Genomic DNA, 20,195 nt, shown 5'->3' with positions numbered 1-20,195 from the left:
TTGATGGTCTTTCTTGTTAGAATAACACCTTTCCTTGCTCACAGCTCTGTGTTGGCTGGCAGTGGTGTAAAGTAACTAAGTACCTTTACTTAAGTACTGTAAGCCTATACTTGAGGTCAATTTTTAGGTATTTGTACTTTACTTCAGTATTTCCAATTTCCAGTACTTTTACTTCTACTCCACCACATCTTGGATCCAATTATTCTACCTTTTCTCCACTTTGAAAACAGTAATAGGCCTAGTTACTTTGTAGATTTTAAATGTTATTACAAACTACTTCAGCCCTATTTGAAAATAGCCAATCTAAGCTCACATATGGTGCGTTGTGAGCTTGTAGATCTGCTATTTTCAAATCATTTACATTTTGAAAACATGAAATGGAAGATTTCTGCCTCATGCGTAGGCCTCCTTTTACTTTTGGTACTTCAAGTACATTTTGATGCCAATGCTTTTATACTGAATACAAGACTTCTACTTGTAACAGAGTATGTTTGCATTGTAGTGTGTAGATACCTTTTGTAGATGTGTACTACTGTTCCAGCACTGTGTGTTGGGTGGTAACCTCGCCTGGGCTCGGGTGGGTCCTGGGTCTGGGGATGTGGTGTGGTGGTCCCTCCCCCCACATTACCATCGGCGTAGAGGCGTATAAAAGCAGCGTGCAGCCCTCTGCTCGGTCTAGCGCACCAGCTGCACGGCGGCACACAGACATCACCGCCTGGGGAAGCAGCCACTTGAAATCAAAGGGGGAACTTGGACTCAACGGGCACATCTTTGACGACGCACACGCTTCTTCTTTTACCTTTTAACACAACTTTTTTTTTGTTTGTTTCTAACTGCAAAATGACTCGCAGCCCGTGCACAGGGCTGCTAGTTGCCCTGTGCGTAACCAGCGCAGTGTATTGTATGCCAAAGAACCATGGGACGAAAACCAAAAGACAAGTTGGGCAGCATCGAGTCTATCCAGACTTCCAGGACACAGCACCACTTCCTAACGGTAGGCTACAGTTCAACCATGTGTTTCCTTATGTTACAATGTATTTAACTATGCTACATGCGCGTAAAGGCGCATGCCCAAAAGATCATTGGATTTCCTTTGGTTTAGTTTAGAAATGTTCTTTCATCATTCTGTGCTACGTTTGTCTGAGTGTGGCCTAAATATATAAAAAAAAAGTGGCTGCGAATAGGTCATTTGTAATTGTATCAAATGTGTAATTCACTGTAAAAGACATGATTTGAAACTATGGACTCATATTTGTCCAATGATTTCTCTACATAGTCGGCTGTGAAGACAGTGGTCGATCATACAGACTACATGAACAGTGGGAGAAAGCTTACCTCGGAAGCACGCTAGTGTGCACCTGTAACGGGGCAGCAGGAGTCAAATGTAAAACTAAGGCCCCAGGTCAGTGATGATGATGGCACAATGGTTGTGCGTCCGTGCGCCTTTACGCACGCTCTGAATTTCGAGCTGAAGTCCATAGACACGCATTAATCTGTGTCCTGTGTTTTGCAGCGGAGGAACAGTGCTACGATAAGTACAATGACCGGTCGTACCGCGTTGGGGAAACCTACGAGAGACCCAAGGAGGGGATGATATGGGACTGCACCTGTATCGGTTCCGATCGAGGCAAGATCAGCTGTACCATTGCAAGTAAGTGTTTCCCGAGTAACTAAACAAGATCACATTAACATGTGTTTATTTTACGGAATAAAAAGAAGAAAACAAAACAACCTGCAACTTTCTTTGATTTTCAGACCGCTGCCATGAAGGTGGGAAGTCGTACAGAATCGGGGACACATGGCAAAGGCCTCACGACAGTGCTGACTACATGCTGGAGTGTGTGTGCCTTGGGAATGGCAAAGGAGAGTGGACCTGCAAACCCGTGGGTGAGTATTTGTTTACTTGTCTTTAACCAGTTGTTTCATTCAGCCTCTTTGCAGTAAAATGCTTTGATTTGTTGCAGCTAAAGGTATCATATCAACATAAACAGACACTGAGAGAATGTGGAATATAGAAATGGCAATATCAGCACGTGCACGCAGACACACGCGCTTGCTCACACAACACAACACACGCACGCACACACACACACACACACACACACACACACACACACACACACACACACACACACACACACACACACACACACACACACACACACACACACAGATCATTTCTGTGAAACAGGATGTCATTGTAAATATTTGATTGCAGTCATTTGTGGACAAACAGGGTCAAAGAATGAGAGCAAATCCTCCTAATCGCCTCTGCCAGATACCGTACGGATTCTGACCAAACGTTTTTACATTTTTTAAATTTTTAATGTTGGTTGTTTTAACCAAAGTGCGGTCTAGGGACCCTCAGGGTTCATTGCGAAGGTTCCAAATGGACCCTTCTTGAGAGTTGTATAATTGGAACGGGTCCATTTGGTTCCATTTGTACAATCGCAGAGTTATAGGGGCCCTTTAAATAAAATAAATAAAAGTATTTGTTTATTTTTTAGTTTGTGTTTCATGAAGAACTGGAGACTGTTGTTGTCTTTTTTATGAATTCATTGTTATTATTTTTATCTTCATAAAGCTGAGCGCTGCTATGACAACACGGCTGGATCGTCCTATGTGGTGGGGGAGACGTGGGAGAAACCATACCAAGGCTGGATGATGATTGACTGTACCTGTCTGGGAGAGGGCAACGGACGCATCACCTGCTCCTCAAGGAGTGAGTACAGAACGCACGCACGCACACACACACACACACACACACACACACACACACACACACACACACACACACACACACACACAGACGCACACACACACACACCATTGGTATAAAGTAACTAGGTACATTTACTTAAGGACACTTTTTAGGTATTTGTATTTTACTTGAGTATGTCCAATTTCCAATACTTTTACTTCTACTCCACTACATCTCAGATCCAAATATTATACTTTTACTCCACTACATTTATTTGAAAACTTTAGTTATTAGATACTTTGTAGATTTAAATTATGATATTATAAAACATACATACCGTAAACCACTGTAGCCCTATTTTATACCTTGGCAATTTGAAAATAGCAGATCCTACTTCTACATTGCAGTATTGATGCTTTTACTCAAGTAAAGAAATTGAGTACTTTTTCCACCACTGACACACACACACACACACACACACACACACACACACACACACACACACACACACACACACACACACACACACGCAGGACACATTGCTGTTGATCATCAAACACTGATCTCTGTTGTGTGTCTCTGTTGTGCACCTATAGACCGTTGTAATGACCAGGACGTCAAGAGGTCGTACCGTATCGGAGACACCTGGACCAAGACAGACGTGCGTGGACAGACCCTGCAGTGCCTCTGCACGGGAAACGGCCGTGGAGAGTGGAAGTGCGAGAGACACAGCTCCCATCAGAGCACTGGACTGGGTGAGCTTTCATGCCAAGGACCCCTTAGTTGGGAGAGAGATGAAGCAGGGACCCCCACAACCTGTTCATAGATTCCATATACCGTAGTTTCATCTTTTGACAGCCCAATCATCAGTGTATTTTGGAATCATGTCAATTTGTGTTTTCAGATATTTGACCACTTGAACCGTCAATACTTAAAAAACGTGACCTTTCATTCTGTACTCTTTTTCCCCTCTACACCAAAGCTCTTTGCCGAAATTAGCCGATCTACAAGCTCACAACGCCTCGCGCTGCAAGGCGTTGTGAGCTTGTAGACCTGCTATTTTTGGCTAAAGTTCTCAGAACATGGACGCTATAGGGGTTCAAGTGGTTAATATAAAAAAGAAGAAAAGAAAAAGTTTCTATGACTCAAAGATTTGGAGGACCCCCTGTAGTAACTCTGAGGACCCCCCTAGGGGTCCCGGACCCCCTGTTGAAGACCCTTGTTCTAAACACTTTACACCCAACTGTATTGTTTCCCCTCCATATCGACAAACGTGTGCTCACACCTTCGTCCTTGTGTATTCATTCCACTGTGCTTGCAGTCCCAGTCCCAGGTTCTCGTCATGTGGTGACGCAGATCCAGCCCCTGCCTCAGCCCTACCCCGAGCCCCCTGCGGAGGGCACCTGCCGCACGGACGCCGGAGCCACCTACTACGACGGGCAGCGCTGGATCAGGACCCAGGGCAACAATAAGATGCTGTGTACCTGCCTGGGCAACGGAATCAGCTGCGAGGAATGGGGTGAGAGTGGCAGGGAGGAAGGGAAGGGGGTCTGGAAGACAGATGTCCTATGATGGTCCATTCGAGCCACGTGTACTAAAACGCATACAAACCCATGATACTGAAACGTTGACATATTAGGTTTAAGTTATTTTCTTAAGATAAAAGTGATGGATAATATCACAATGAGAATTATTTCCAGCTTTTCTTTTGTTGGAGATTAGAGTGCAGCCTTGGGACCCTTGATGCCTGTGGTTGGAGGTGGGGATGCATTGTTTTGTGTGAATAGTTGGAAGTTATAGTGAGTCTTTACTTGGGATTTATGTAGGTGTTGAGTTCTCGACAAGGGGACCATCTTTGGTGATTGGCTTGGTGTGGGACGGGGATTGTTCTTATCTTGGCACACATTTGCACTGGGAAAAGCCATCCCTAGGGTTTCCCATACCTTTTGGGGAGTTATCACCAACACACCAGGGCCATGTTCACTAGTGTTTGTTAAACACAATAGAATTGAATGCTGTGAGCATTCTAAATACATTAACCCTGGGCTCTGAATGTCAGGCGTGAATCCTGTCAGGCTTATAGTAAACCGTGGGTTACTACATATGGATGTGAAAGTTTAAGCTGCTTGTAGCTCTGGGCTCTCTGTACTGTGGATGGAAAGTCATTGTAAGGTGTATTATACGGTATTATATTATTATGAACGAATGAACTTTTCCCTCCTGTGTCTGCAGAGGCCCGTTCGCTTGTCTATGGCGGCAACTCCAACGGCCAGCCGTGTGCGTTCCCCTTCGTCTTCATGGGGAAGACCTACTACTCCTGCACCTCGGACGGACGCACTGACGGAGCGCTGTGGTGCTCCACCACAACCGAGTACGAGAGAGACCAGCAGTACTCCTTCTGCACTGAGCAGTATGGTGAGAAAAACTAAAGAGGAGTGGACAGAGCGGCTACGGGGTGGATGATGAGAGAAAGATCACAGTAAAATCCTCAAGTGTTCATTTAACTCAAAAGTACCGGTAATACAATATCGTCGTTGTCGGGTGGAAACCTTGTATGTCCAAATATGTATGTTCATTTTTGTCATTTAAAATTGTTTACTAAACTAGTGAAAACAGCAGATCTACAAGCACACAACGCCTCGCACCGCGAGGCGTTGTGTGCTTGTAGATCTGCTGTTTTCCCTACTTTTGCTCTGTCTGATGAAGCAGGGCGTTACTACAAATTTGAAACTTGAAGATACGAGGTTTCTGCCCGACAGTGGCGATATAATGGTTTGTACACTATTTGTACACTCTCTGAGTTACAAATAGATAAATGAACGCTGAAGATTTTACTGCGTGGTGGTGTGGAGAGATACCGTGAGGGAAAAAAAGGGCTCTATTTGTTTCGATTGAAAATCGCAACTTCTTTACTCTGTGACCTACAGCCACGGTGGCCACCCGAGGCGGAAACTCCAATGGCGCCCTGTGCGTTTTCCCCTTCCTCTACAACGGCCGCAACTACACTGACTGCACCTCTGATGGCCGCCGCGACAGTATGAGGTGGTGTGGGACGACCTACAACTACGACGGAGAGCAGCGCTTTGGCTTCTGCCCCATGGCTGGTGAGTGTGAGAGGCTAACTGAGGGGAGAAGCTGTTTGTCGATAAGTAATGGTTGGTGCCTTTCAGAGTAGTTCTAACACGCTCATGACTTCATCATTCATCTGTTTGTTAGTTTTTTTGTCAGGAGCATAATCAAGATAAATAGACTTATCTAATCTCGCTCTGAGACACTTAGTAAACATGCTGCATGACTAATAAGTGATTGGGAGTGAGTCACGTTGCCTATTGAAGGTTTGATACAGAATCACAACAACCTCTGGCAACTCTCACACACACACACACACACACACACACACACACACACACACATACACATACACACACACACACACACACACACACACACACACACACACACACACACACACTGATGGTGTATATTTCTGTGGTGCTCCATGCAGCCCATGAGGAAGTGTGCACCACCAACGATGGACAGATGCACCGTGTTGGTGACAAGTGGGACAAGCGCCATGAAGTCCTGGGTCACATGATGCAGTGCACGTGCCTGGGAAGTGGACGTGGGGAGTGGAGTTGTGTCGCCTACACTCAGATACTAGGTCAGAGGGCCAACGCCATTGAATACAAAGTTGTTTTATCAATTTTTTTGTCTTTTGTTAATACAATAGCCTATATGGAGGTGGCAGTGTATTTTACAGAGCCCCATAACTCTGAGAGTATAGAAACAGAACCAAGTGGATCGATTTCTACCCTCTCAGAGATGTCCTTTCTGGTTTCCATGACGTTCTTTCTCTGTCTCCTCTGCGTACAGACCAGTGTGTGGTGGATGGGCGGACCTATGAGGTGAACCAGCTGTTCACTAAGCGCCATGACGAGGGCTACGCGATGAACTGCACCTGCTTCGGACAGGGCCGTGGCCGCTGGAAGTGCGACGCTATTGGTGGGTATTTGCCGGAGAGACACGCTGATCATCAACACGCATTGCTCTGCACATTCACTGTCAGGTGGAACCCTTGTAAAAAAAGAACCTGTGTTCTCCAATGGATCCACAATAGTTACGTTTTTATTTAGTCAAAAGCTGTTGTTGATACCTTCCATTGGTTAAATATTTGCAAAATCCACAGACACACTTTATCACTTTCCCTTTTATTTCCAAAATGGCAAAGAAATAGCAAAGAAAGGAGATCCGGGACAGGTTGTGAGCTTGTAGATTAGCTTCTTTCGTTACTTTTGCATGACACTTGTACGACGAAGCAGGGATTACATTTTTGAAAAATACAAACATAAAAATGAAAATGTAGAGATACAAGGTACGGTATTTCAGTTGAGAATAACAAGCCCAAGTTAATCTCTCTCTCTCTCTCTCTCTCTCTCTCTCTCTCTCTCTCTCTCTCTCTCTCTGGTAATCAGACCAGTGTCAGGAACCAGAGTCCAGGGCATTCTATCAGATTGGTGAATCCTGGGACAAAGTCATCCATGGCATCCGCTACCGCTGCTATTGCTATGGCAACGGCATCGGCGAGCTAAGCTGTGAGCCTCAGCAGACCGTCCCAGGTAAGAAACGTTCACGCTGCTCAATAGAAAGAATACAATGTTGTTTGTAATAAACATCACATCAGCACAACTATAGAGGGGATGTAGGAAATGGACTCTCTGAGAAGCTACAGGAGTTGTTAATAAGGGGGGGCAGGTTTTAGGGGCAGAAGTTCAGAAAACAAAGGCCTCTTTGGGCTTCTAGGCTTTAACTGCCCCTCCCCTAACCTCACACCACTGAATAAAAGACACCTGCCAGCATTTCATTTACATTTCCTTTGCTTTCAAAGTCGCCACTTTGTCATTGACCTCCTCACCTCTCACACCTCTGGCAGGCAGCCCACCAGGGGTGGATTCCTCAACTTTGAAGTTTGACAAATGGAGTTGGGTTCTTCTTTGTGGAGAGTTTGGCCTTCCCGACACCCCAATACCCCTACATTTTCTGTCCAGCTGGGCTGAGTGATGAGGGGAGGTGGTTTTACTATGATAAATTTACCGTAAATGGTCAGGATGTAACGCAAAAATAATGTTCTCTTTGTTTTTCGATGAATGAATCAAGTTCAAGTGGCATTTTACTGTACCAGGTATTCTGGATGATCTATCACCATAGCACAATACACCTGCCCTAGTTCAACTGGCCCATTTATCCTGCTTGTCACCGGCTGGAACAGAGGAATGCGTGTTTGTCTGTGCACGTCAATGGACCTCTGGAGGTACCTCACGGAGCACTAAATTATCATAAGCTGCTGCACAACTTTGAACACCGTGAAAGAGAGGGAGCAGCCCCTCTATGAGTACGTGTGTACGCGTATGTTTGCGTGTGCGTGTGAACATCGTACCTCAGTGTTATTTTCAAGAGCCATGTCAGTCTCCATCTCAGTTGTGGGTGTTGGAGCTGGACTTAGGCTACTGTGTTAAACCTAGTCTGCGAAAGAGGTTGTCTGGTTGGCTTGGACCTAACACCAGCTGTCAGACTGAGCAACAGACGCACACCAACGCCCTGTGTGTACGCAACAGTGTTATATTTGTCCAGCGCGGACTTTGTCGCTGGTCTGTGAAGCCGGTCTAGTCTCCCTCAGTTTTTTCTGTCTCATCAACATCACCTCATTACTAACAGCTTTGTTATTGTTCTGTCTCACCCTCTTCCTTTCCCTACCCCTCTGTCCTTGGTCACACCCTCCACCCTGCTGCTACCCCAGGGGGCAACAGGCCTGTCCAGGTGATCATCACCGAGGCAGGGAAACAGCCCGACTCGCACCCCATCCAGTGGAATGCCCCTCCCAATGCACGCATCACCCAGTATATCCTCAAATGGAGGGTGGTGAGTAATCCATTTAATTTAATTGTTTACTGTTTATTGCATTTTTGTATATAGTGTTCATATTTTAGGAAAACTGGCAGAAAAAGCTCTCTACATAAACTTAAGGAAGACAAAAACTAAAGAAATAGTTTTTATTTTATTTGAACATGCTCATAAAGTGCTCTTTGCACAAAGTGAAAGGTGCAAAAAAGTAACTAACATTTCAGTTATAGGACATAGCACTGACGAGAGTGAGTATGTAGAGAGCAAGTCTTTTTCTGCCAGTTTTCCTTCATGTTTTAGAGACCAGGGCAGTTTACCCTGTACTTTATTGTTCTAGACAGATTCTAGACATAGCCAATTTGGACTCTACCCCCTCTTCTTATTTTCGTCTTTGCGGGTTCCCTTTGTAAATATTTTATTTATTTAGTTTTATTTAAAGCAATTTGTAACTTTTTACAAACGCAGTTATGATTGATCGTTCATTTCTTCCTCAAAGTGTGATAAAGTAAAGTAAGCGATGACTACCATGTGTACCGTTTATGGTCATGTCTGAACGAGGACAGGCTGTGATTGGTAATGTTGACTGAAGTTTGGACATGCACAAACAAGAGGGCATGAACTCCTTGTGAACTCACACATGCATGCACGCACGCACACGCACGCACGCACTCACACACACACACACACACACACACACACACACACACACACACACACACACACACACACACACACACACACACACACACACACACACACACACACACTTTTATTATTATTATATTTGACCTCTCTTATAGGGACTAGAATAATGTCCACACAAGGTCAAGCTTGTTTTCTGGTTTCACAATCGTTGTGGGAATAAGGTTATAAAGTGGTAGATACACACACACACACACAAACACACACACACACACACACACACACAGAGGAACACACACACACACACACACACACACACACACACACACACACACACACACACACACACACACACACACACACACACACACACACACACACGCATGCATGCATTGTGCACACACGCATGCACGCACACACATATCCATAGCATGGATATTATCCATGCCATTCATGTACACAGAACGGAATCAAGAAGCGCAGGGGTCTTCAACGTTTTCAGGCCAAGGACCCCTTAGCTGAGAGAGAGATAAAGCAGGGACCCCCTCTACATATTGTATAAAATTGTGTTGCAGATTTTCATCGACTTGTTTGACAGCACTGTCATCAGTATATGTTGGATTCATGTTAATGTGTTTTTTTTTCAGACATTTAACCACTTAAATCATCGATACTTAGTAAAAATAAAGGCGTTTAGAGCTTGTAGATCGGCTATTTTTGGCTAAAGTAGGGATATGAGTGTTGAGGCTAAATTAGGGATGAGAGGGTTCAAGTTGTTAATTTAAAAGAATGATCCTATCAAACAGAGTTTTGGCGGCCCCCCTGTAGTAACTCTGAGGACCCCCTAGGGGTCCCGGACCCCCTGTTGAAGACCCCTGAAGAAGACTATCTCTCTCTCACATCCTTTTTCCCTAACACATCCCTTTTCTCTTTGAAGACCTCTGAATATTTTACAAGCTGTTTGAAATGTTAATTGTCCCTACTGGAATTAGAACACATTTCCCCTTTAAGTGTTTCGTAGGTTTTGGACCACAGGGACACTCTCCCCCCCATACGTTTTGTGCACGGGAAGCATGTTGTTTTCCAATAGCGTTCTAAGCCAACCTAAATGACTGTAGATTTAGGAGTTAATAGTTGCAGTCAGTGCCCAGAGAAGGACCATCATATTTATAGAAAGAACACATAAGATATCAACACGCTCAATATCTACAAAATTACAGTGACACATATTTGACAGTGGGACAGTCTTTTAATAAATCTGGTATTTTAAGTCAAAGCATGATAATATTGTTGTTTATTTAGCTAGTATTTGTTTAATGGGGAGATTGTAATAAAATTCCATCCAAGCATTTCACATTATGTGAGGCCTTATGTTTTTCTCACGTGGAGAGATGCATCAAATTAACTACGCCTGTGGTTCTCAAAGTGGGGTCTGGGGACCTCCAGTGGTGGTGAGAGGGTCCCCAACAAATTCACTTGATATATAGCATCAAAATCTGTTTCACCACTTTCTATTTGATACAAAAATAGCTTGTAGATCGGCTATTTTTTTTTAACATTTTTGACGTGATGTTGAAAATGTTGGGATAAATCTTTTAACACAGATCGTTTCTTGTGGGGGTCCCTGGCACAAAACCTTTTTAGATGGGTGGTCCGCAGCCAAATAAATACAGTATCAATTTGGGGTTCCTTTACATGGAAATGTATGAGAACCACTGCACCCCTTTGACCTCCCACCACCCCTACAGAAAAACACCCGTGCTCCATGGAGGGAGGTGGCCATCCCTGGCAACATGAACTCCTACACCATCGCTGGGCTGCGACCAGGCATCACGTACGAGGGCCAGCTCATCAGCATCATCCGCTACGGAGGCCGCGAGGTCACGCGCTTCGACTTCACCACCAACCACGGTTCACGTGAGTTGGATCTGTGCGACTTCCTCACAATTACAAAATACGCACACGTACGCACGCACACACACACACGCACGCCTGAAACCTCACACCAGTGGTTCTCAATCTTGGGGTCGGGACCCCATTATTTTGTGGGGTCCCCAGATGATTAGCTTAATGTCTTTTTTTCTCACTCAATGGTAAACAAACCAACACGCAGTATAATTGTATACAGGGTATCTGCACATTTCTAAAGTGACAATTTAAGAACTTTCAAGACCGTTTTAATACCAAACTGGCCAAACTGTCAAATATTAAGTAAGCAGGCGAGCATTGTGAAAATAGCCGATCTACATACAACGCCACATACAACGCCTCGCAACGCGAAGCGTTGTGAGCATGCAGATTTGCTATTTTCACAATATTTATCTGTGGAACCGAGTCACATTAAATGTAATAGGCTTACCTACAATTCCATATGCTTGTCAGGGTGGGGGGTCCCCAGTTCAAATATGTTTATTTTGGGGGTCACGGCCCAAAAAGGTTTGAGAAGCCCCTGCCTCACACAATCTCCCCCCCTGTCTCCACCACCCACTCGTCTTTTCCAGTGGCGAGAGTATCCGAGGGAGAGACCAACCAGCCTCCTCCACAAGTAGACACCTCCGAGTCCGTGACGGAGATCACCTCCAACAGCTTCGTCATCTCCTGGGTGTCGGCCTCCGACACCATCTCCGGCTTCAGGGTGGAGTACGAGCTCAGCGAAGACGGGGCTACGCCCAGAGTGCTGGGTGAGAGCCCTGCGTTACGCTTTTGACTGGAAACTGTTTATGCACAGAGCCATGTACTAAACAGAAGGAGTTTGAGTTTAGTTTAGCAATAGCAAGCAGGTTAGATCATGTTGATGATACGCAATAAAGTCCAGGACTTATTTCCATCCTGGCGCTCGTACATGACAAATCAAATGAATGACAGTGTGGTAAAATAAATAAAACCAATTTTACTAACAAAAACACTTTACACTTAAAATAATTTGTAAAATGCAAGCATTTAAAACCAACTTGATTGGGGCGCCCGCTGGCCTAGTGGTCAAGGCGCATACCACATACTAGGCTATGATGCCTGCTGGCGTCGCCGGTTCGATTCCCGATCTGGACGACCTTTGCTGCATGTCATTCCCCATCTTTCTCCCCATTTCCTGTCAGTCTACTATCCTATCAAATAAAGGCATAAAAGCCCAAAAACAAATCTTTAAAAAAAAAACAACAACTTGATTATGATTAGAAGTTCAGTAATGAGCTAGGCTGTTGATGGCAGTAAACAGTGGTGTTAACCTGCGCCCCGCCCCTCTGTCCCACAGACCTGCCTCGCACCTCTACGTCTGTCAGCATCACTGACCTGCTGCCAGGGCGCAGGTACAACGTCAACGTGTACGAGCTGCCCACCGACGGAGAGCCCAACCTCATCCTGACCACCTCCCAGACCACAGGTAGGAAGGAGTCCGCTAGAGCACCACACAAAAGCATCAAAAGTAGCAGATCCATAAGCTTGTAGATCTGCTACTTTTGCTACTTTTGAATTAAAATGGACATCTACTATAATTGTCTCTCTGGTCCTGTCTTCAGCCCCTGATTCTCCTGCTGGACACACCATCGGTGATGTGGGAGAGACCTCCATCCAGATCAGCTGGTCTAAGCCACAGGCCCCTATTACTGGTGAGAAACATTGTTTGGGAACCACTGATTTAAGTGACTGAGTCATATACATGTGATCTCCTGTGTGTTTGTGTGTCTCATAGCGTACACACACCATGGGTACTGCTGTACTGCTGCATATGTGAACTCCTGTGTGTTTGTGTTTCCCAGGCTATCGTGTGGTGTACACGCCGTCCATGGAGGGCAGCAGCACCGAGCTCAACCTGCCCGAGACGGAGACATCTGTGACCCTGGTTGACCTCCTGCCCGGCCTCCTTTACAACATCACCATCTTCTCTGTGGAGGAGGACATGGAGAGCGAGCCTGTGTTTATGCAGGTCGAAACTCACGGGTCGTCTGTCCCAGGTAACACTACATATCCCAGCATTCAGTTGTTACAGTGTCCCAGGTAACACTACATATCCCAGCATTCAGTTGTTACAGTGTCCCAGGTAACACTACATATCCCAGCATTCAGTTGTTACAGTGTCCCAGGTAACACTACATATCCCAGCATTCAGTTGTTACAGTGTCCCAGGTACACTAAATATAGCTCAAGCTCATAGCGCGGCACCGAGTGCCCCGCTATGAGCTTGTATATCTGTTATTTTTGAATGGCCAAATTATAAAATAATGGTTAAAGTGATTCAAATCTAAAGTGACACAGATCCAGGTCTAAATGGGTTAAAGACGGCAAAGAGGCTTTAGCAATGTGGCTCTTTCCTGGCCCAAAGCAAAGGACAAATATGCTGAAACTTCAGCTCAAAGTACTAACTTAATCTGCCGTCATTCACATGGCTCAAACCGACTCCTACGCAGGAACCAAAGAATGGTTCCAATATTTCCATTCGAGGAAAGGGAGGGATGGTAATTCATGTTGAAGATGAAATTAAACGGTTCCCATGGGCTCAACTAAAAAGAAGGTTTATGACTCTTAACCAGGCCAAATGTTTCATTGGTTCAAACAGGCAAGAGCTAATTTAACACATTCTGTAATTACAATATGCCATAATTCACTGGCTCTCAACGACGGGTCTGGGGACCATCAGGGGTCCAAATGTCCACACTTAACAGGCCTGTAACTCTGAGAGTGTACAAATCTAACTGTACACTCTCAGAGTAAAAAAAGAAAGAAGTATATGTTATGCCGAGAAAACCCTCATGGCCTGTGATCCCTGCTGGTTCCACAGAGGAGGTGCCGTCCCCCACCGACCTGCAGTTCTACGACGTGTCCGACGTCAGCATCTCCATCACCTGGGTGGGACCGCCCAACGAGGTGACCGGCTACCGCGTCACCTTCAGCCCCGTGCTCCCCGACGGCACCGAGCAGCGGCCCCTGCAGCTGCCCATGTCTCCCAACGCCTACGCAGAGATCACCCACCTGCAGCCGGGCACCCTGTACCGTTTCTACATCTACGCCATCAACGGAGGGGTGGAGAGCCAGCCACTGGTGGGCGAGAGGTCTACCAGTAAGTGGTCCATTAAGGCACTCGAGTCCTGCACACCAGTTAGTTCTCTAACGTTCTCATGACAAGGACCCCCAAATTGATGTGTAAATGTATTTGGCTCCCATCCGAAAATGTTTTGTGTCAGGGACTCCCCAAAGAGAAGATTTGTGTTAAAAATCAAACCTCGATTCGAAGTGGAGCGGTGAATCTGAGCAGCTATAACCTGTGTGTGTGCATGTGTCTAGTCTGCACAACAATGCCCTTCTCAATCTGTTCCTGTCTGTCAGTAGTTTACAGTACAGTATTGGTGTGGCTAGGCTGCGCAACAGTGCCCTCTTCTGGTCAACCATTGTCATTGCAGCTATTTATGCTGGACGGGACAGGGAGACAGACACACAAAGCTATCCATTGGGAGCGATGTTCCACACCGCTCCAAAAATGCGTAATACTTTAAAGATATATATACTTTTTCTTCCAAAAATAGCAGATGTACAAGCTCTGACATGAAGTGACACGCTGTGAGCTTCTACGTATATATCTGCTATTTTTGAATAGCCAACATATAGAATATGGATAAAGTGGTTAAAATGATTGTGATGCCGTATTAACGAATTTAGCTGGGGACCCCCTAGAACCCCTCCCCCCGAAGAAACCATCCTAGTGGGGGGGACCCCACTTTGTGAGCCACTCACTGCTGTACACTCTCGAATAAACATACTGTACAAAGAACGATCAACACACAGATTCATCCAAGCTCTCGTCTCATTCCCAACCCTTCCCCTCCAGAGCCCGACACCCCCACCAACGTGCGCTTCACCGACGTGGGCCCCGACAGCGCCCTGATCGTCTGGGAGGTTCCCCGCGCCGTGGTCACCGGCTACCGTGTCCTGGTGGGCATGGAGGGCTCCAACCCCGTCCCCAAGGACGTCCCGGGGGGCGTCGCTCAGTACGCCCTGCGGGGTCTCCGTCCCGACACGCAGTACACCATCACCCTGTACTCTAAGCAGGACAACGTGCTCAGCGAGGGAGTCACAGAGTACTTCACCACCAGTGAGTATCAGAGGATTGTTAGGATGTATTATGAATGTTACGCTATCCTCGCAAAAGGGTGCTTGGGTGAAATTGGCGCTCGTAACAGGATGCAGGATAGTATTGAGGCATTGGAAATCAAAGGTGGAAACCGATATCAAAGATTGGCGAGATGAGATGACCAGGGTAGCCTCCTTCGAACAACTTATTCACAAAATGAATAACAGCTTACATAATTTCCGGAAGATATGGGGTCCATATATTGGATCTATTGATAACTACATAATAAAGAAGGTCATCAAACGTGCATAATTGCATGCCATTCTTGCTCACTGGATGCTTTTGGGAAAGTCTGTGTTCTGTTTGTTTCTCACACTTTCAGGATTTTTCAAAAGTGTTAGGGTTAACAAATAGCAGATGCACAAGATGATACTTATCTTATATCTGCTATTTTTGAATAGTCAACACAAAAATCTAAGATGACACAGAAGCTCTCCCGGGGTTTTAACTTTGGGTTGGTAAATGACACTCAATTAAATCATTGATGTTTTTCTTCTTCCAGCTCCTCAGATGGGGGCTGCTCCTCCTTTCAGCACCGAGGTCACCGACACGTCTATCGTCATCACCTGGATACCCGTCACCAGGTGGAGCTACTCGGTAGGGACCGCTCAATCGCCTATCCTTACCACCACACCACAACACTAGATTTAGAGATGTATAACGTCGTTGTCGGGTGAAAAGCTTGTATGTACAAAACCGTTTTTGCATTTATCATTTTAAAAATGATTTAAACTAGTGAAAACGCCTTTTCACTACTTTAGTGCGAAAGCCTTGTGTGATGAAGCAGGGCTTTACTTTGCGAAAGAACATACAAATTTGAAACTACGAGGTTTCCACCCGACAATGACAATAAATAAGTAATACTTGTTCCTAATTGATTTGTGTATGTTTTGACCTCCTGTTCCCCAGCTCTCCGTTCGCCCAGGCCAGGAAGGAGAGGCACCCAGAGATGTGACCTCTGACTCCGGGAGTATTTATGTGTCCGGTCTGACCCCCGGTACCGAATACATCTACAGTGTTCAGCCCATCTTCAATGGCCGTAACCGCGGCAAACCCATCACCAGGAATGTGGTCACTTGTGAGTCTTTATTTTGTGACTTATTTTTTTACTTTTTGGCTGTGATTAGTATTAGGCAACAGGTACCAACGAAAAAAGAAGCCTATAAAATTGACTTTCACACTGACCTGAACATCATTAGATCATAATTAGATTTACATTCTGCAGTTAGACTACATCTCATCACGTCTTACTAATCAGAAAAGGTAACTTCTACACTGTAAAATCATGAGTGTTCTTTTATCCCCGGGAGTGAAAAAAAAGAGTATGAGTTTCCAGTGTACAATGCTACAGCTGCTAGCTACACACTCATAGTCCCACTCCAATGTTGTGATTTCCCCTCCCTACAGCCTTGTCCCCTCCTACGGACCTGAGGCTGGAGTCCAACCCAGACACAGGAGATCTGACTGTCCACTGGGTAGGCGTTAGAACCCCAGGTACGTAAATATTGACTGTGCTCCCCACGCTCGATCTGCTGGCTCGGACCGCAGGTTTAGGCAAGGCTGCTGGACCTTGGCCTTGGCCTTTTCCAGGAAACAGTCCAGTCCTCCTGCTGTCTTGCCTTCCTTTGTTCTCTCTTTTAATTTTTAAAGTAACAACATAGATTCTCACATTCTCTCAGATCATAGATGGATACTGTATCTCACGGGACCCATTTGTGGGTCGTGGCCTTTTTAAAAAAATGTTTTTTATATTATTATATCAAAACATTTTCAAACATGCCCAAAAAGGCAATTTTTTTTCGTGAATTAAAAACTAAATTCAAAGATTTTCTTTCAGTACTTTCATGAAGAAATAAAAGAAAAATCAAAGAAATTCCATAAATTAGTAAACAAATGCTTCAGAAGTAGTGAAAATAGCAGATCTACAAGCTCACAATTTGTCGTTTGCGCCACGTTGGTAGCTTGTAGATCTTCTATTTTCACTAGCTTGGTTCCCAGGCAAACGTCTAATCTCTCTTTTGGGTCTCGAGATAAAAAGTTACCACTACAGCAAGTGACCACCGCTGTATCTTAAATGGAATAATAAAAGGAATGAATGAATATGGTTGTGCAGCAAATGTGTGGATAGCTACAGAATGAAGCAGTGCATGGAATTCTCACATTGCTTTCCCCCGGCCGTAATCCTCTGGTGTTCTTTCACGTCTTACCGCCCCCCCGCAGGAATCACAGGCTACAGGGTGGCGTGCTCGCCGACCGAGGGTCAGCGAGGGAACTCTCTAGAGGAGTCCGTCAGGCCCGACCAGAACTCTGTAACGCTGGAGAACCTGAGTCCAGGCGTGGAGTACAACGTCAGCGTGTTCTCTGTGAAGGACCACTTGGAAAGTGTTCCTGTGTCCACCACCGTCACACCAGGTAGGAACTGAACAGGCCGGGAAAGAAACACAGCTCAAACATCCCCCTTGTGGCCAATTATCTGCACACCAAATAGCTCTCATTGGAAGGAATTTACCAAGGGTCTGAGAAAAGTGGAATCAAATATTTCCACCGTCGGCCCTTGTTTTTTGTCTGGATGATTCATCTCACCAAGCTTCCTGAGGTTTATTCCATCTCTCTCCAGGATACTTTACAGTCATCATTACATTAAAATCAGATGACTTAACATCTCATCAACAGCATCATGCAACCTGTTTCATTCCTGGATATGACACATGTTAATGTTGGGTCGCTGTGACACTGTAATTACACAGTCCTACTAACATGGCTGACTTTAATTTTTGCCACATGGCTTTCTATGTCTGGTTGGCTACACTTTGGCTTGTCTACCCTACAATTTGCATGGGAATGATATCATTGCTCACTTATTTTAAGTAAGAGGCATTGTTAATTCACGATAATAGTTTTGGGGGTAATTTATCAGGTTATTATTCTTGAATGTTTTATTAATCACTGTAATATGAAATAGCTCTAAATAGCATGGCTACCTTTGTCATCATAGTCATTGTAATTATTTAACTTTTAAGAGTATTTGTTTGTCTTCCTCTGTTTCTGATCTTGCCTGCGCTTTGCATACACCTTAACCCTTTCAGACGTCCCCCCGCCACGCCATGTTGACTTTGTCGACATTACTGACACCACCATTGGCCTGCGTTGGATCCCTCTGAACTATACGGCCATTACTGGCTACAGGATAACAGTGGTAACCGCAGGCGAGGGCATGCCAATTGTCCACGATATGGTGGATTCCTCCACCGGGTATTACACGGTGCGCGGTTTGGAGCCCGGCGTGGATTACGACATCAGTGTCATCACGGTTACAGAGGAGGGGGAGAGCGAGCCCGCCACAAACACAAAGCAAACACAACAAGCTGGTGATTTAAAACGACTAATTCATGAATGAATTCACATGTTACACTCGAGCCAGAACTACATACTGTATGACAGAAACATCATTTTGTAACACAATAAAAACGGTTCTATCGTTGCTTTGTTGTCTCTTTCTAAACATTACCCTGTGCTCCTGGCAGCCATTCCAGCTCCTACCAACCTGAACTTCGGAGGGGTGGGCCCTGACTACATGAGGGTGACCTGGACGGTCCCAGACGTTCCCACGCCAAGCGACATCTCGCGCTTTGTGATCCGCTTCCACCCGACGGCCACCGACGACGACGTCAAGGAGATCAACGTGGGCGGAAACACCAACACCTTCTTGTTGCAGAGTAAGACCCCACTGTCACGTCAGCACCGCACCATAGTGAGCTTATGAGCACCCAAGGACCACAACGTTTGCTTCAAAAGTCTATTTTGTGTTACATAAACCTTTGGTAATTAACTTTAACAAAACGATACAGGATAGCAATATGCCACAGTGAGGTGATAATTCAGTTCTGATCATTCTGAGGCTTGTTTATTTGACTTTTTCAAGCAATTCTGACCTGCTGCCTTATCTTTTGCCTTCTCTGTCTCTACATAGACCTGCTGCCCAACACAGAGTACCGCATTAGCGTTGTGTGTGTGTACGGGGAGAGAGAGAGCGAACCAGTCACCGGAACTCAGAGAACCCGTAAGTAGGATGGACACACCACAAAATAGAGGCTTGGTAGATGAGCCACACATACAGCCCAAACCTTCTTTAATGTATTTGGTGTCATTGCGCACAGGTTGAGCACTGGTAAAGTACCTGTCCACCACCACAGAGTCCAGGGGTTTGAATCCACCATGGTGCATCCGGCTTAACAAGCACAAACGCACAAACACACCTGGCCATGTTCGGGGGAGTTGAGCCGTGTGGGAAGTGTTATGGGCTGTACTGCTGCATGTCAGAGGGGGGAGGAGGGCGGAGGTGTTGTGTCCTTCCTGGGGTCATAACACCTGGCTACTCTAAATGTATATAAAGAACAATAAATGATGTATTTCGTCATAGTTTAGCATGTTGTTTAGGACAGTGGTTCTCAACCTGTGGGTCGATGATTAACTTAATGTGAAACATTGTTTTCCCACTTTTGTTATGTTACAGTAAACAAACCAACATAAACTTTAAGTGTATAGAGAGGGTATCTGCACACTTCAAGTGACTATTTAAGGACTTTTTAATACCTCTAAACATAGTCAAATATTAGAGGCTGAAATTGTGAAAATGGCCGATCTACATACATTGCGAGGCGTTGTGAGCATGTAGATCTCATCTGCTATTTTCACAATAGAACTGTGTTGTACAAAATGTAATGCCTCAACTCTTAGTGCTCGTCAGGGTGTTAAAATATGATTATTTTTGGAGTCGCGGCCTGAAATGGTTGAGAACCACTGGTTTAGGAGTGTTGTACTTCATACGTGTTA

The 20,195-nt window shown here is 45.2% G+C and overlaps 1 protein-coding gene across 4 annotated transcripts in view; it reads left to right on the top strand.

Moving 5' to 3' along the window:
- The first annotated feature begins 665 nt into the window (after positions 1 to 665).
- The window catches only part of fn1b (fibronectin 1b), a 32,630-nt gene continuing 13,100 nt past the window's right edge, over positions 666 to 20,195 (top strand). Inside the window, exons 1-27 of one of the 4 annotated variants that reach the window (XM_080730542.1) lie at positions 666 to 994; positions 1,277 to 1,402; positions 1,514 to 1,651; positions 1,756 to 1,887; positions 2,585 to 2,722; positions 3,298 to 3,456; positions 4,029 to 4,220; positions 4,934 to 5,116; positions 5,629 to 5,805; positions 6,207 to 6,362; positions 6,575 to 6,703; positions 7,174 to 7,317; positions 8,496 to 8,617; positions 10,990 to 11,158; positions 11,743 to 11,922; positions 12,492 to 12,620; positions 12,757 to 12,846; positions 12,997 to 13,191; positions 14,016 to 14,294; positions 15,060 to 15,323; positions 15,865 to 15,959; positions 16,272 to 16,440; positions 16,770 to 16,856; positions 17,583 to 17,774; positions 18,449 to 18,730; positions 18,887 to 19,078; positions 19,333 to 19,422. In XM_080730542.1, the coding sequence (XP_080586668.1) occupies positions 841 to 994; positions 1,277 to 1,402; positions 1,514 to 1,651; positions 1,756 to 1,887; positions 2,585 to 2,722; positions 3,298 to 3,456; positions 4,029 to 4,220; positions 4,934 to 5,116; positions 5,629 to 5,805; positions 6,207 to 6,362; positions 6,575 to 6,703; positions 7,174 to 7,317; positions 8,496 to 8,617; positions 10,990 to 11,158; positions 11,743 to 11,922; positions 12,492 to 12,620; positions 12,757 to 12,846; positions 12,997 to 13,191; positions 14,016 to 14,294; positions 15,060 to 15,323; positions 15,865 to 15,959; positions 16,272 to 16,440; positions 16,770 to 16,856; positions 17,583 to 17,774; positions 18,449 to 18,730; positions 18,887 to 19,078; positions 19,333 to 19,422 (4,363 nt within the window). In that variant the 5' untranslated portion in view covers positions 666 to 840. Of the gene's footprint in view, positions 995 to 1,276; positions 1,403 to 1,513; positions 1,652 to 1,755; positions 1,888 to 2,584; positions 2,723 to 3,297; positions 3,457 to 4,022; positions 4,221 to 4,933; positions 5,117 to 5,628; positions 5,806 to 6,206; positions 6,363 to 6,574; positions 6,704 to 7,173; positions 7,318 to 8,495; positions 8,618 to 10,989; positions 11,159 to 11,742; positions 11,923 to 12,491; positions 12,621 to 12,756; positions 12,847 to 12,996; positions 13,192 to 14,015; positions 14,295 to 15,059; positions 15,324 to 15,864; positions 15,960 to 16,271; positions 16,441 to 16,769; positions 16,857 to 17,582; positions 17,775 to 18,448; positions 18,731 to 18,886; positions 19,079 to 19,332; positions 19,423 to 20,195 lie in introns of all 4 variants that reach the window. The other 3 variants (XM_080730541.1, XM_080730543.1, XM_080730544.1) reach the window with 3 other exon arrangements.

This window comes from Nannobrachium achirus, assembly GCF_963921795.1.
Source record: "Nannobrachium achirus genome assembly, chromosome: 7".
In the NCBI taxonomy this organism is placed as follows: domain Eukaryota; kingdom Metazoa; phylum Chordata; class Actinopteri; order Myctophiformes; family Myctophidae; genus Nannobrachium; species Nannobrachium achirus.
The sequence above is the reverse complement of the archived record's forward strand: the minus strand, read 5'-3'. Positions and strand labels throughout refer to the sequence as shown.